We start from the raw sequence: 16,300 nt of genomic DNA on the forward strand, positions 1-16,300 counted from the left end.
AATGGGTCGAAATGAAATTTTAATTTTTAATAGTTTATATTTTTATAATTTTTAAAGCATTAAATTAAATTTTTATAATTTTAGTGGGGTCAAATGGTAATTTTACCTTTATTAATTTAAAATTTTAAAATTTTTTAAAGGGTTAAAACAATAATTTTTCATTTTAAGAGAGTCAGGGCCCTTATCAGCCCTTGGATTCGCCTCTGGGTATGATCTTTTATTTTTTAAAAATATTTTTGAAAAAAATGTTTTTATTTTTATTTTTAGTTGTTATATATATATCTTATATGATGTTTAAAATTATTTATAATTTCTCTTCAATACTTAAGTAAGAGGATGAACGCTTCAACACGTTGGAATTCACATTTTTTACATCGGCAACAATGTCAATGCTATCCGAGCAAAGATTTTTACTTTAAATTTTTAAATATATAAATTTTAATATAAAAAGAATTAATGTTTTGTTGTCTTTTTCTTGTTAGTATTTTTCATGTCAGTTTTACGATATATGTTCGAGGTTAGTGTTTATCCCTTCCAACAATGTTATTATTAAGGTTCAAACTTGGGTCTCCCTTTGTGAATATAATATATCTTACTACTGTACTCATCATTTGTTGATAATATCTTTTAATTAGTAAAACAAATTATCGAGATAAATAGGATGATTTTATTGTTTAATGTATGAGATAATTTTTTTTTATCTTAGATTTATTGAATAGTGAATTGTATTTGTAAAATTCACTTTTCTTATTAAAATATTTGAAAATTTTATTGAAAATTATTTTATATTTTAAATTTATTTAATTTTTTATATTTATAAATATTTTATATGCTAATATTTTTAAAAAATATTAATAAATCAGGAACAAAATATTAAAACATACAAACATTTGACTATATTAGCACAGACCCTTCATATATTTTTCTATAAAATATCTGTGAAAAATAAATTATTTTTTTTTCAATGTTTAATAATTTTATGTAGTTTTTCTATAAAAAATATAAACATAAAGAATTAAAATTATTTTTTAATATTTAAAAATTATAATATTATATATATATATAATTTTCATAGGAAATACAATACAAAATATGAAAAAAAAATATAAAGAAAAAACAGGTTGAGTAGATAAAATGTAAAATGAAGGAGAGAAGCGGGGTGATGGAAATCAAAAAAATAGGAAGGAAACACTCAGAATGTAGACAGTTTCCCTCGGCCTCTTTCACTAGCTTTTCTTCCTCGTCCTCTGTATTATTTTCACTGTTTTACAAGTTAAAAGGCAATTAATGTGCTATGCCCAACAATTCAATTCTCTAACACTCTAACCAAAATTCCAAAACGAAAATTCCTTGTCTTCCTTACCGGACTAAATGGGCCTCACTGAAGATCAGAAAAACGCTATGAAAGAGGCTTTCACTCTCTTTGACACCGACAGCGACAGCAAGATAGCTTCGACAGAGCTCGGGGTCTTAATGAGGTCCTTGGGTGATAACCCCACCCAAGCTCAACTCAAAAAAATCGTGGCTCAAGAAAAGTTAACTGCACCCTTAGATTTCTCACACTTTTTGGGGCTAATGGAGAAGCACTTGAAAATAGAATCGTTCGAACAGCAATTGCGTGATGCGTTCAAGGTGCTGAATAAGGAGGCGACCGGCTTTGTCCTGGTGTCGTATCTTAAACACATATTGACCAGCGTTGGGGAAAAGCTAGAGCCGACGGAGTTTGATGATTGGATCAAGGGAGTTGATGTTGGCTCCAGTGGGAAGCTCAAATACAATGGTTTTATTGCCAGGATGTTTGCTAAGTGACACAGAAGATCATTCAATATTTCTTCAGTTTTGTTTTTCCTTTATCAACAAATGCATTTTTCTTTTTCTTTTTTAATTTCAACGTTAGTTTTAAAATGTTTTGATAATTTCAACAAAATTCTTTTCAAATAGAAAATTTAGATAAGAATATTATGATTTGATTCTTAAGAAAGAAAAGAAATTCGTGCTGTAGTGATTTCAGTTTTTTTAATTTGATTTGATATTTTAGTATAAAATTCAAAATTTTAGTTTTGTTAAATTCATTAAATTTTGCTAATTTTAAAAGTTGACTTGGTAATATAATATCACATATATAATCTTATATCAGTTTATTATTTTCATATATTACTCACATAAAAAAACATAAAAAAAAGTCAATTACACATTTTAACCAAACAGATTTAACTTTCCTGTTTGGCAAGATTGATTTTTCAAAAGTTAAAAAATACAACGATTAAAATTGAACAATTTAAAAATTACAGGGACTAAAATTGAGTAAATTGATTTGCATTACATAATTTAATATTTAAAATTTTATTAAATTAGATTATTTGATAATTTTAAAATAAAAAAAAAGTTGCAAATGGAGTTGGGTGTTAAAAATACATTACACATAGGCTAAAGGGTAAAAATAAACATCTTAATTAAAAAAGAAGAAGTGGCAAATGAAATCGTTTTAGTTGCGAATGCTGTTTTAATAACTTTCCATCCTAGTATGTGGGAACCACAAGCTTAATGGTGTCTATAAATTAACCCTTCTTTATAACTTTACTATCAATCTTAAGAAAAACACACACAGAAAATGGAAGGTTCATCTTCATCTTCACGCCACGTACTGGCAATCCTTCTCATTATCCTTCAATTCACGCCCTCCATAGCCAAAACCTTCTCCCACAAACCATACCACACCAAAAGAAACACCGAATACATCAGATCTTCATGCACCACCACTACCTACCCCAGATTATGTTACCGCTCCCTCTCCATCTACGCCTCCAAAATCAACACCAGCCCCCGACTGATTGCCCACACCGCCCTCCTCGTCACCTTCAGAGCCAGCAAATCCACGTCCAGGTTCATGCGAAAAATCGCCAGAACCCATCGTTTGAAACCTCGGGTCGCTGCCGCCATGGCGGATTGCATCGAAGTGATCGACGACTCTATCGACGAGCTCCAAAAATCTATAGGTGAAATTGCTCGTATCAGACGCTCCAACTTTGTGCTTATTATGAGTGATCTTCAAACCTGGGTTAGTGCTGCACTGACAGATGAAGATACTTGCATGGATGGATTCTCAGGCAGGGCTATGAATGGGTATGCGAAGATGATGGTGAGGAAACGAATCGTTAAGATCGCACATTTGACGAGCAATGCTTTGGCTCTCATCAATAACTATGCTTCATCTCAGATCCTTGATTGATTTTCTCGAGAAAATTTCGATGGCAACGAAAGCACTGTGTTTCATGGATCAATCTGGGATTTGTATGGTTTTCGAACAGGGCATGAGTTTTTAAGATACTGCAGAGTCTGTTCTCAACTCTATGTTTATGGTTCTTGATTTTTGTAATTGTATCAATTTGAAAATGAAATTTCAGTGCGGGATTGCTGTCGAATTTTACTGTACCATCTTTTTTTTTTTGGTGTACTATACCATCAAAATGTAAATCAAAGGTCCGGTTCTTATAATTTTTGCACCGACACAATATTTTTAAAAAAAAATCTAGGGTTAATTGTAACAAATATTCCCAAAATTATAATTGAAATTTTAAATTCATCATCAGATTTTAAAATGTTTTAATTAAGTTTTTAAGTATTAATATATCATATCAATTATATCATGTCATGTCATTAATACCGTTATTAATTTAAATACTAAATGTTAATTCAAATATAACATAAATTACATTTAAAACACGTGTGTCAACTTACAAACATATGTATGATATTTATCCATTACATGGACATAATGCATTTAAGGGTCTGTTTGATTGGCTGTAAAATATTTTCTGGAAAATGATTTCTGGAAAATGTTTTACTTCTCTGTAAAATGATTTACTGAAAAATATTTTTTGGTGTTTGATTGAATCTGTGTAAAATGTTTTCTGCTGTTTGACAGATTTCCTGAAAATATTTTCCGGAAAAGTTATTTTTACATATATTAAATTGTTTTTACATATATATTAATAAATTTTTATATTTTAAATTATTTTTACATATATTGCAATGATTTATTTATAAATAAATAAATCAAATTAAATATATCAATCAAATGGTTTAATTGTTCAAGATTGACAATAATCCTATAAGATTCATTCACATCACATGTAAATGGTAAAAACTAATCAACATATTTGTAATTAAATAACTAAGTAGCAGCAGCTTGTCTAGTAATGTGTTGAAGCCGAACAATATATAGAACATATAGAAAAATATCTAATCTGAAATGAAAATGCACTTTCATCCACAAAAGTGGGTCATATCTGATTGTATCTAATGAAAAATCCCAATACAAAATGAAAGATAAGGTTGGTGTTTGCAGTGTTAGCCATGTCCTTAGGCATTTCAGTGCCATTGTAGATCCAACAAATGCCAAAAAGTTACAAGTTTAGTACATGAGCCGCTCCTTTCAAAACAGAGATTTAAGGATCAAACAATACCTACTAAATGAATCATACAAAGATGGCTCTACCCGCAAATGACAAACGCTTATCTCTATCCTCATTGCTCATCATTTCACTTTCCCTTTTTCTTACCCTTTTCAAATAACAAAATTGTTACAATGGCAGAAAGGAATTAGAGAAAAAAATTCATGATGTAACGAGATTAGGTGTTTCAGCCTCAATTGATAACCAAGCATATTATGTACTTTTCCCGTCCAGTTATCCAATCAGTCACGCAAGGATTTGATCTGTGGAATCCCCAAAACTCGTGGCTGCACCTAAGAGACATGAATTGTTCCCTCAACTTGATCAATTATTCCCTCAATCAGACGAACCTGTAGTCATTATTCGCAAAAAGGTTATACAAGTTATCTTTAGAATTTTGAACTCGCTGAAGTATAGCTAGTTGCTACATGCAGGCCACGGATCAAATGTATACAATGGTGCATCATGAATTTTTTCATGCAGGCCATTAACACTAATCAAAATAAGTGGTTCAAAATAAGTCCTTCCATAAACAATTTTTTCATAAATTGAATATATTAATTCAGCCAAAGAAGCAGAAGACTGCTAAAGAGGGACCAACATTAAATTGTAACAAGTATATATTTATGCCAATAATCTTCCAAACCAAACTCGAATTCAGGTAAACTTATCTCTATGCAACATAGCACTACAATCTAAACAGAATCATTTCATTATACATACAATGCCAATCATTATAAACCAAATAACATAGCTGACATACAAACCTCAATGTATTAAATCGATCCTTCCCAGAATTGATACAAGCAGTTTGCACAGTCTTGTAGTCCTTAAAATCAATTCCAGCATCATCCTTGACTTCCTCAACAACATTAGTCATATCAAATCCCAAGTCTTCCACCATTTTCTCATCATCTCTTCTTTTATGGTCAAAGTAATTTTGCTGCACTAATCTCTCCATCAATTCTATCCACTCAGGCCATGGGTGCACCATCTCCACCTCCACCTTCTGCCCCTTCTTCTGCATTTCTGACTCCCCAAACTTAGTCATTGAATCAGTACTCAAAACACCAACTTCAGCCCCACTTTTAGCATCCTCAGCACTTTCCTTATTCTCCCCATACTTGAATTCCCTCCAAGCATGAATCCTCTGGAAAGCACCTCCGTTGGGTAAGTCAGTTAACTCGGGTGAATCAGACAAAGCGGCATCGTTTTTGGCACTAACAGAATCAGAATCTGTCGTCTGTAAGACTCTTTATCTGTAAATGATTCCAACAGTCATCATCTCAAACATAACAAAATAAAAACATCAAAGCAAAGAAATTCAGAAGGGAAAAAGAAAAAAAAAACTACAACACACAAACTCCCTTTTAAATCAATCCAACACAATGAAAAATAAGAATGTATAATAAACTTAAACACTTGAAAGATGAAATTAAGTTAAAAAAACTACAACACACAAACTCCCTTTTACCTAGCTCTCTGATTCTCCTTTTGGTTTCTTTAGATGCGGCGACAAAAACTGTCATCGATCATGGGTTGTTACTAGGCTAAGAATTTGTTTTCTGGAACCAGACCCGATCCACCAATCAAATCAGTAAAAATTAAACAGAAAAAATGTTTTCTGGAATATTCAACAATGGAAGCTTCAACAAACAATTTGGATTTTTAAAAGAATTAAACAGAAAAAATACCTGTTGATGACAGAGAGAGAACCACTGCTTCTGGGTCTTCTTTTCTTGACTGTGGCTGCTAATTTTTTAAGGTTTCTTTAAAATACAAGTAAGGCCGACGGTTGACGGAGATGACGGACGGAGATGGTGAGGTGAGGTGACGAACGGAGATGAGAAGGCAGAGGATGTGGAAGAAGATTTGCTTAGAAGAGAAAGAAGATTGCTTAGAAGAGAAAGGAGAAAGGGAAAATGTCTTACGGATTAGAAATCGGTAAGACAATTTCCAAAATTTTGCTTTGGATTTTACCCGTGTTTGTAAAATGTTTTCCTATGGAAATCATTTTACACAAAACAAACACCGGAAATGAATGAAAATGTTTTCTAGAAAACATTTTCCACCAAACAAACACACCCTAAGAAAAAAGGTAATATTGTTTGTTTTTCAACACATCGCATCTAAATTTAACATATAATTCGATTCGCCTATTTTTTTTTAAATATTAAATCTGAATTTAAATTTAATGTCTAAACTGATAATAAAAATAATTTGAAAGGTGAATTAGAACTAATATTTAGAGGAAATAATTAATAAAATTAACCCTAAAATTTATATAAAATTAATTATTTGTGAGAATACGAACAATCTTCTTGCTTTTTCTTTTCCTCCAATCATTAACTTGTAACTTTGTCTATGAATGTATATCATGACCATCTACATCGACATTATTTGGGAATGCTTCTCATCTAATCCTGTTTTAATTATTTATCCACTTCAACGAATTATTTAGAATTATTAAATTATTTAGAATTAGAATCAAATTGATAGAATATGCAAGTATTGAGAACTAAATGTGTTATTATACCAAGTAGAAAAAAGTTTTTTGTTATAAGTTTAATGGCAGAAAACTAAAATAGGAACAGATTCAAATATCAATACTTAAATTTAAAAATTTTAAAGTTGTGAGATCAAAGTAAGAATACATACATAGCTGAATGACTATTGTATAGATTACCCTATTTTAAATACAAAAAATTATAACTTTTCCTTTCTCTCTCTCCCTTCATTATTTCCTTCATTTCCTGTCCCAAAGAGGAAAAAAAAACGTGGCAGCTTATTGAGGCCACATTTCAACGGTACACCCATATTTATTCTTATATATATATATTTGAGTAGGAGTTTTTTTATAGTAAAAGTGCTATTGAATTTTATTTTCTTTACTTAAAAAAATAAGTAAATCATATTAAAAAATAAAATAACTTTTTTTTTGTTAAAAATCATTTTCTGTATATAAATGAGGTACACTAATTACGTGATTATTATAAATTGATTAAACTTTTAATAAAAAATAATTAATTTATTCTTTAATTTAATATGTAATGATTAATCTGTTTAATTTATTTTATTAAAAAATAAAATATAATCCGACTTCTAATATAAAATTTTTTATAATATTTTATATATCGAAGCATGGAATGAAATTTTTGGTAACATAAAATAAATTTGATACAACCTTTAATTCAAAATAGAACACAAGCTAGAAGATATTTTGGTGGCACTCATTAATGTGTAATATTGCGAGTCCCATTCCAGGACACTAGAAGATGGACAGAACTTGTCGTGACATAGATTCTCATGTCTTTAAAGGCCAACTTCAATTTTGAGATGATATCATGATATTTGACAATTCAACACATTTTGCAAATTGTTTTTGTTTTGGTCGAACATTTTACAAATTGTAACATCATATAAACTAGATTTTAATTTGTAATTAAAGAAAATTTACTACAATTCTTGAATCATTAAACCCATCACATTATCTTACTAATTTCTCAGATTTGATGGAAAAAAAAAAGGAAAGAGAGGTTTTTCTACATTTCTATAAATTTGGTCTTGAAATTCATTAAAGTACTAATACACACAAAAAGAGATCAAATCGCAAGGAAAGTTTCGATTTGTGCTTTAATATTTCTGATTATTGTTTTGCAGTTGTGTTCCTATTTTAACCCATGCTCAGCCTCTAATGGCTATAATCACCGCAAAAGCAAAGGGTTCAGAGAAATGTCCTGCAGGGCAACAAGCTACCCCAAGTTATGCCTTAAATCTCTAGCACGCCGTGCAAGCAAAATCAAAGGTAACCCTGAGCTATTAGCCAATGCAGCTCTTAGTACAACCTTTTTTGCAGCCCAAACGACGTCAAGGCTGCTAAAAGATGCATCGAGAATCCATAGCTTGAAACCCAATGAAGTGGCAGCCATGGTAGATTGTATTGCAGATTTAAGTGATTCGGTGCAGAAGTTGCAAATGTCTACTAAGGTGATGGACGGGGGCACCAAAAACAATGACGTCGTCCGTGTGGATGGCTCGGATGATGTTATTCAGGTTCAAATAAACGATATTCAAATGTGGGTTAACATGGCTTTGGAGGAAGAGGAGACTTGCATGATTGCATTGGCTAATATGAACGTAAAAGGTAGGGTAAAGAAAGGAATTAGGAAACGCATTGTTAAGGTTGCACATTTGACAAGCAATGCTTTGGACCTTGTTAAGAGCTTTGCCTTGGCTCATAACAAATTACAAATTCCCCTTAATACCCTTTAGAATTTACCGTATTAGAATATTTGTACAATAAAAACCAAATGAACCCACAATTCATTGGTTTATTTTTATATATGTAATTTCTTTTTTTCAAGGCAATACTAAAACATTTTATTAATAGACCAAAATGCCCACTTTTCTTTTCCGAACCGGCGTAAATTTCAATCCATACAAGTTGCATTGGCTTTGTAATACCCCGAAAATTTTTACAGTAAAATATTATCCGTGATATAGTAAAATAAGGAAATAAAGTGACAAAAAGGGAATTTTTGAGTGATGTCAATATCGAGAAGTATATTATGATATATTAATTCAAGAAAGGACTAAATTGCAAAGATGATAAAAGTCTTATTGCACAAGAGTAAATACTCAAAATTTAATGGGTTGAAGTGTAAATATAAAAAAAGTTGAAGGACTAATGGTGAAAATATTTTAAGGGTGGAATGATATAGAAACCAAGAAAAATTGATGAATTAGGACCAAATTGAATAGGTAAAAAATTATGAGGGACTAAATCACAATTTTACCAAATTAAGTGATGACTCAAGGATGGAATTCTTAAAAGATCATGAAGGGCAAAATGGTCAATTAGTAAGAGAGAGAATTCTAGAATGTAATGATTATGTTGATGATATTTTAAATTAATTAATTAGATAAATATTATTTTATTAATATTTTATGAGATGTTTATTATTATTATATTATTATTTATTAAGTATAAAAGGAAGGAAAGATGAAGAATTATTAACACATTTCCTTTCCCATGCAAACTAACGTAAGATAAGAAGAAGAAAAGAAGTTTGCTTTCTTTACAATTTAGTCCTTCCACCAAAAATTCATTATTTTCACCTAAAAATTAAAAGAATTTCCATAGCCATCAAGAGAGAAAGATAGCAAGGAGATGATGGGGAGTAAGAATATCAAGTTGGATTCAAGAAATCGAAGCTGGAGGAGAGAGAAAAATCAAGTTAAAGATTGAAGTCAATAAGAAAAGATAAGTACATCAAGATTTCAATATGTTTTTAAGTTTGTTATTATTGATAAAGCATGGAAATAATGTTATAGTAGAGTTTTCTTACATAAGGTCCTATGTTATTGATATGGTAGTGAAGAAAAAAATAAGAGAAAGTGATGAGAAATGGTGTAGAAAAAGAAAATAAGGATGTTATAATATGGTAATTAATATCTTGTACTAAAATAGTTTTGGACAGCAGCAGTAGTCTAACTTTAAAAAATCATCAAAAATTGTAGAAATCTAATTATAGGATGAATAAAATATGAAATTAAATCTTATTAAGTCTAGTTTCTTATATAAGAAATTATGTAAGTAATGGAATTCTAAATCATGAGATATGATGAATTTTGAGAGACAAGGTCAGAATGATTTCGGGTTCCCCTATTTTGAATTTGTAAAATCATAAAAAAATGAATAAAAATAATTAGGGGCTTAAATTTATATTTTTAGAATCCTGAATGAGTCTATTTTTAATAGAAACAAATATGAACATCATTCGAATTCTGTACAAGGAGATAATTAATTTTTAGTGAAGAAGGGTCACAACTGTCAGACAGCAGAATAGGGGTAACTTTAAAGAATAAAATGTACTTATTGACTAAACCAAAAATTCTGAAAATTTTATGGTAAGAATATATATGAGTCTAGTTTCAGGGAAAATTATCGGATCTTAATTTAGAGTCCTATAGCTGCAGATTTAAATAATTTAGTGACTATGACACAGATGGACAGCTTGAATATTCATAAAAGTAAATAATAAAGATTATAGATAATGTTACTTACAAGTGTGCTACATACATCAATGATGTGGAATGGAGAGGAGGAGGAGGAAAACATATATGAATATTCATTAAGCATGGCTAATTTGCATATTTTAGGCTTAGGGACTAAATTGAATAAAAGTAAAACTTTATGGGTAATTTTGTAAAAATGTCAGAAATGACCAAATTGCATGAAATGGATTATTTTATTATTTAAATTACAAAATTGAATGAAATTATTAAATTAGTTCAAGATCGGGGGAAAACATGTTTTAGGGATTAAATTGAAAAGTGTTGAAATTATGGAAAATTCTGATATTTTATAGAATTCATGGACTGTTATCAATATATATGAGAATAATAGCTGGAAATAAGGATTAAATTGCAAGAATTTTACTTTCCTGACCCTAAGGACGAAATCATCATTAATTAAAAGTCTAGGGGCAAAATGATAATTTTGCCTAAAGCATTAATTAAATGCATTAGAAGATGAAATGAATGAAAATGATGATCAAATTTATTTATAAAGATCCGGACGACTCAAATATGAGACTTGATCGTGGAAAAGAAAAGATATCGGATTAATGAAATTATAAACACAAACAAGCAATGAGGTAAGTTCGTGTAACTTGAATTATATTCTTAAATGCTTGAGATTGTATGTCATTGATGTGAATATGATTTGAGTGTTCATTGTATGAAAATTAATGAAACATTGGTATATTTGATAAAATGGGAAGAAATCCCGGTTGAATGAAAGGAAAACTCGATGGATCTCTGAAAATGAATTGACGGTAAAAAGGATCAAGCCCGGACGGGTGATCCTATCCTGATATAGCCCTCCCGAAGAATATGTGTAAAATGGATTTAGCCCTGACGGGTAATCCGAATTAGGGTCTGAATTTAGCTTGGACTGGTAATTCAGATCCAAGCTCATTAGAGTAATTGTTGTTGCAGGGGATTTAGCCTGGACTGGTAATCCCGACAATACTCTATGAGTTTATATTACAGGGGATTTAGCCTGGACTGGTAATCCCACTGTAAGGATGAGGTTCGCGGGAGTGTGCTCTCTGATATGAAATGTGTAAGACCATGGTTGAAAGATACCATGGCAACCTGATATGAAATGTGTAAGACCATGGTTGAAAGATACCATGGCAGCCTGATATGAAATGTGTAAGACCATGGTTGAAAGATACCATGGCAACCTGATATGAAATATGTAAAACCATGGTTGAAAGATACCATGGCAACGTGATATGAAATGAACAAGACCATGGTTGAAAGATACCATGGCAACATGACAGAAAATGAGTAAGACCATAGTTGAAAGACACTATGGCATCATGTTAAAGATAAATAAGACCGTGGATGGGAGATGCTCTAACATCTGTTGAACAATTGATATTTAGGTAATATGTATCAGATGACGAATGGTTATATGAAATAATTATGAAGATAGATAAACGAAATAAGTATAAGTACATGGAATATAATTTATGTTAAGTTTGATATAAGTTATTACCAGAATAAATATACATAAAATATATGGAAATGATGGAGCATGAAATATTGATATAATGAAATGAATGATATATGCTTATGAAGAAACGGTAAGAGCATGATATGTTTCATGACATGTACATATATGATTATCTTTAATATGTTGATACAAGGAAATTATGTAAGTTGAGACTATTATTAAACTCAAGTGCGATATGTCGAGAAAATAGATACATCAATGTTGAATTTATATGAGATATGTGCAAGTATACTAACAATGTTGTTGTTTGATGCTTATACAAGTGTCAAACTGTTGATTGAATGGTAATATATTTATTTATATGATGCATTGAATTGGTAAGTATTTAAATTTTTTTTAGTGATCTGTAAATGGTAGTAATGCTCCGAAACCCTGTTCTGGCAGCGGATACGGGTTAGGGGTGTTACAGGCTTGTTCCGACCAATTTCAATTGTACCAATCAAAATGTTATGCATCGGCCTGTGTATAAAAAAATGTTAAAAATAGATAAAATTATTATTATTTTACCAACTTTAAATTTTTTTTATTAACTAAATTTAAAATTTAAACTTCTAAACTTTAACTAAGGCAATAGAACAACTTTAAAATTTAAAGTAAAAGTTTAATAAATAAAAAAAATAAAGAATTTATATAACAAACAAATTAAATTTTAAAAATACAAAATTTTTAAAAACTTCACGAACATGACTTTATGTTTATGTTTTTATTAAACTTTTATTTTATATATTTAATATGGTGTGATCTTACTGTGGATTTTTAAAAAATAATGTTGTGGACAATTTTGCTATTTAATGCATGGATGTTATTTTTTTTCTTGTTTACTTTAGTTTTGTTAAATAATAAAGTTTTATTTGTAAAGTTTATTAATGAATATTTTATATAATCAATTAATATTTGAAAATATTTGAAAATATTTAATCTAATTCATTTGATGTATTTAAATATTAGATTTTTTAAAAAACATCAATAAATTCAAATTGGTACATCTAAATAGATTAATACAAGCACGTACCATTTTCAGTAAAAAAACAATGTGCCCATAAGTGCAATACTGATTAGTTTGTTTATTCTCGTATAATTATAAAGATTTAACTCTCCCACTAAATATTTTCCTTGAAAAAACTTAGACCAAATAGTTAGAAAAATTTTCTCAGCTTAACTCATTTTATACTTTTATAATATATTTTTATTTGGCTTAAATGTGCATTTAAGTCCTACACATTCTCCCAACTTGGTATTAAGGATTTCTTTTTTTTGTCCCATCTTGTATCTGAATTTGTTTTTGGTTAATAGTTTGGGAACATTTTTGTAATGTCATGTAACAAAAATGATAAATCATAATTTGAAAAATAAAATAAAATACAGATTTTTAATATATATTTTTAAATCTCTTAATATTCTAAAAACAATCCTATGTTCTTCAATCCCAATAGACACTTCAAAATAAATTTCCATATTCACACCATGTTTTTCAATCCCAATTCTTATCTACTCAAAAGGCTAAACTTTAAGCATGTAAAGAAGGAAAATTTTGCAATTGGAATGAAGAGTAGGTGCCAAAGAAAAGATTAAGAAAGAAAAGCGAAGAAAAAGAATCTTTTTGAGCCCATTATCTCAAATTCAAGCTTGGAAGGGAAACAAAATCTGTAGAACATTGAAGATGGAGTTGAATCCTTGAAACTAGAACAATGTGGGTTCCTTCAAATCTTCCAAAAATCTGAAACCAAACCCATCTCTAGAACAAAAACGAAAGAAGAAGAAAAAAAAAAACTTCGAATGAATCCAAAAAGTAAGCATTAAGCGTGAAGTTTTCTCAAGGGTTTGTTAGAAGAGAGAAACTCTTAAAACCAGACCAAAGAAACCATCAAATTGAAGCTAAAAGAGATTGAAAAAAAAAAAAGAGAGACGAAGAATATCAAAAGAAGGAATTATTGGGGAGTAGATGAGATAAATATATTATGGGAGTCGGGCAGAGTGAAGGAGATAAACGAAGCAGAAGTCGACCGCGACGTTTCTTTTTTGAATGGAGATCGGAGGGGTGCCAGAGAATGGTGAGCGGCAAGCTTTTTTGACGAAGAAAGATGGGTTAAAAAAAAAAAAAGTTAATATGTAATTTCACGCTCAATTTGTCAAAAAAAATGCGTAGTTGATATCTGAATTTTTTTAACCTAATAATGGTATAAAATTTTTCATATTAAGAATGAATCCCAAGAAAAAAATTATATTTTATTAATTATTTATTTTAAATATTTAGAAAAAATTAATTTATACTCGTTATGACATATTAAAAAGTTGCTACATGTATTCATTAGATTGGCCATCAATATTATGTTAGTATAAACTAACGGTGTTAGTGCGAATCTACAAACTTAAGTAACAGAGTACAAGTTTAAGTACTAATTAAATACAAGTTTAATGGGTAAACTACATATTAACCCTGAAAATTTATTTTATAAATATATAAAATTACAGTTGTCTCGTGTTTATTGGATAGAGAATGTGTCAAATTCGATGGGCTAAATACCTATTTAAGCCATTATTTTAAAAAAAAAATATTTAGAGTTGAGGGCAAAGAATGAGATTGTTTAGGACCGAATCCAAACTCTAGCCTATAACATAATACTCTTACCACTAGGTCAAGAGATTATTGGCTATTTTATTTTGATACATTAAGTAATTTATATCACATAAAATTAAATATATAATAATACAGTACAATTTAATCATTAAAAAATATGTTAAATTGTTTAAATTTAAAATTTTGATAAAAAGGAAAATCAAATAAAATATTAAATACAAAATTAAAAATAATATATATTTAAAAAATAATAATATAAGTGAGACTAAAACGAGTTTGTATTAATTATTTACAAATACGAACGAATTTCAATAAAAAAATTTAGATCCATATTTCAAGCTGCGTCAAATTTAAACAAATATAAAATATACTAATATTATAGATAGGCTCGACTTGCTCCGTCTGAAAACTTCTATATAGTATTAGAAATTTTATCATACATATATGCATGTGGAAACCATGTATTTAAAAATAATATATAATAAATAATATAACCTAAAATTTGAAACGAATAATAATAATAAAACATATGCTATGTATGAAATTACAATAAAAATAGTTTAACTTGTGAGTAAAAGAAAAATAAAATAGGTAAATACATTATACTAATAATATTAAATGTACTATAGTTGTTTATTTTTAATATTGTCATTTTTTTTATAACACGTCAAAAATTATTAAGTTAGTGAAAAGAAAATATAATATTTAAATTCTATTTTAAAAAATTTAAATATCAAGTTGACTTGTGTCACCAACGCAATTAGTGATATTATCTATATCTATCACATGCGTATGCATGTGGAGACTACGAATTTAGAACACAGATGTGCGTTTAAAAACAACATCCAATAAATAATAAAATGTATGATTTAAAATTAATTAATCATAATAACATAAAAAATATATACGATTTTAAAATAAAAAATAATTAAATTGTGAGAAAAACGAAATTTAAAGACATAAATACATCACTCCACTAAATTTGTTTACCATGGTGTTGCCATCAATTGTGAGTTAGTGTTGAATTAACTTGTTACACTAACTCGATTAACAACATTATTAATAGATACAATTAATAGATATAAAAATTATGCATATCAAAATGAAAATGTATAAAAATAATTAATATGTTGTTTTGGTTTACTGATAAATTTAAAATTTTATTAATTTAGTTTGAATGGATTCAAATCTCATTTTGTGCACAATTTTATTAATCCTTTTTAAATTAAAAGACTAGAATAACCTGAAATAATATAACATATTTTAATTACAAAATGATATTTTTGTAAATTTACTAATTAAGTTGATGGTCACGAACTCAATCAATGATTTCATTAATAGTAAAAATACACAAATTAGCGATAAAACATATTTTATGTTAAAAATTAAATATTTTTAAGTTTACTCAAAAATTATTATTGATGTAGTGATAAAAAAATTATTTATAAATCCATTAATCATGTACTTAATCTCTAAATATGTTTATAGGGCACAAAATAATTATACAAATTTAAATTATTTTTATGGATAAATTAGTTTAATAGTCATCAAACCTTTTAAACATTTCTATTTTAATCATCAAACTATTCAAATTTGTTTTATTAGTCATCGTTTCATTAAAACATTAACAACCAGATGACATGGATTTTTAAAATATATTATTTAAAATAGTGGGACCCA

General features: G+C 28.8%; 3 protein-coding genes across 3 annotated transcripts; all 3 read left to right on the forward strand.

Moving 5' to 3' along the window:
• Positions 1–1,173: 1,173 nt before the first annotated feature.
• On the forward strand, positions 1,174–1,885 carry LOC107895956 (probable calcium-binding protein CML13). Its single transcript, XM_016821140.2, has one exon. It carries the CDS (start codon positions 1,372–1,374, stop codon positions 1,807–1,809), a length of 438 nt encoding a protein of 145 aa, XP_016676629.2. The 5' UTR covers positions 1,174–1,371; the 3' UTR covers positions 1,810–1,885.
• Positions 1,886–2,405: 520 nt separating this feature from the next.
• Positions 2,406–3,422, forward strand: LOC107896509 (21 kDa protein). The gene has a single exon (XM_016821688.2). The coding sequence runs from the start codon at positions 2,612–2,614 to the stop codon at positions 3,227–3,229; it is 618 nt and encodes a 205-aa protein (XP_016677177.2). The 5' UTR covers positions 2,406–2,611; the 3' UTR covers positions 3,230–3,422.
• A 4,764-nt stretch (positions 3,423–8,186) lies between these two features.
• LOC107895465 (21 kDa protein) lies at positions 8,187–8,726 on the forward strand. The gene has a single exon (XM_016820739.1). It carries the CDS (start codon positions 8,187–8,189, stop codon positions 8,724–8,726), a length of 540 nt encoding a protein of 179 aa, XP_016676228.1.
• The last annotated feature ends 7,574 nt before the right edge of the window (positions 8,727–16,300 follow it).

This window comes from Gossypium hirsutum, chromosome A09 (genome assembly GCF_007990345.1).
Source record: "Gossypium hirsutum isolate 1008001.06 chromosome A09, Gossypium_hirsutum_v2.1, whole genome shotgun sequence".
Taxonomy (NCBI): Eukaryota; Viridiplantae; Streptophyta; class Magnoliopsida; order Malvales; family Malvaceae; genus Gossypium; species Gossypium hirsutum.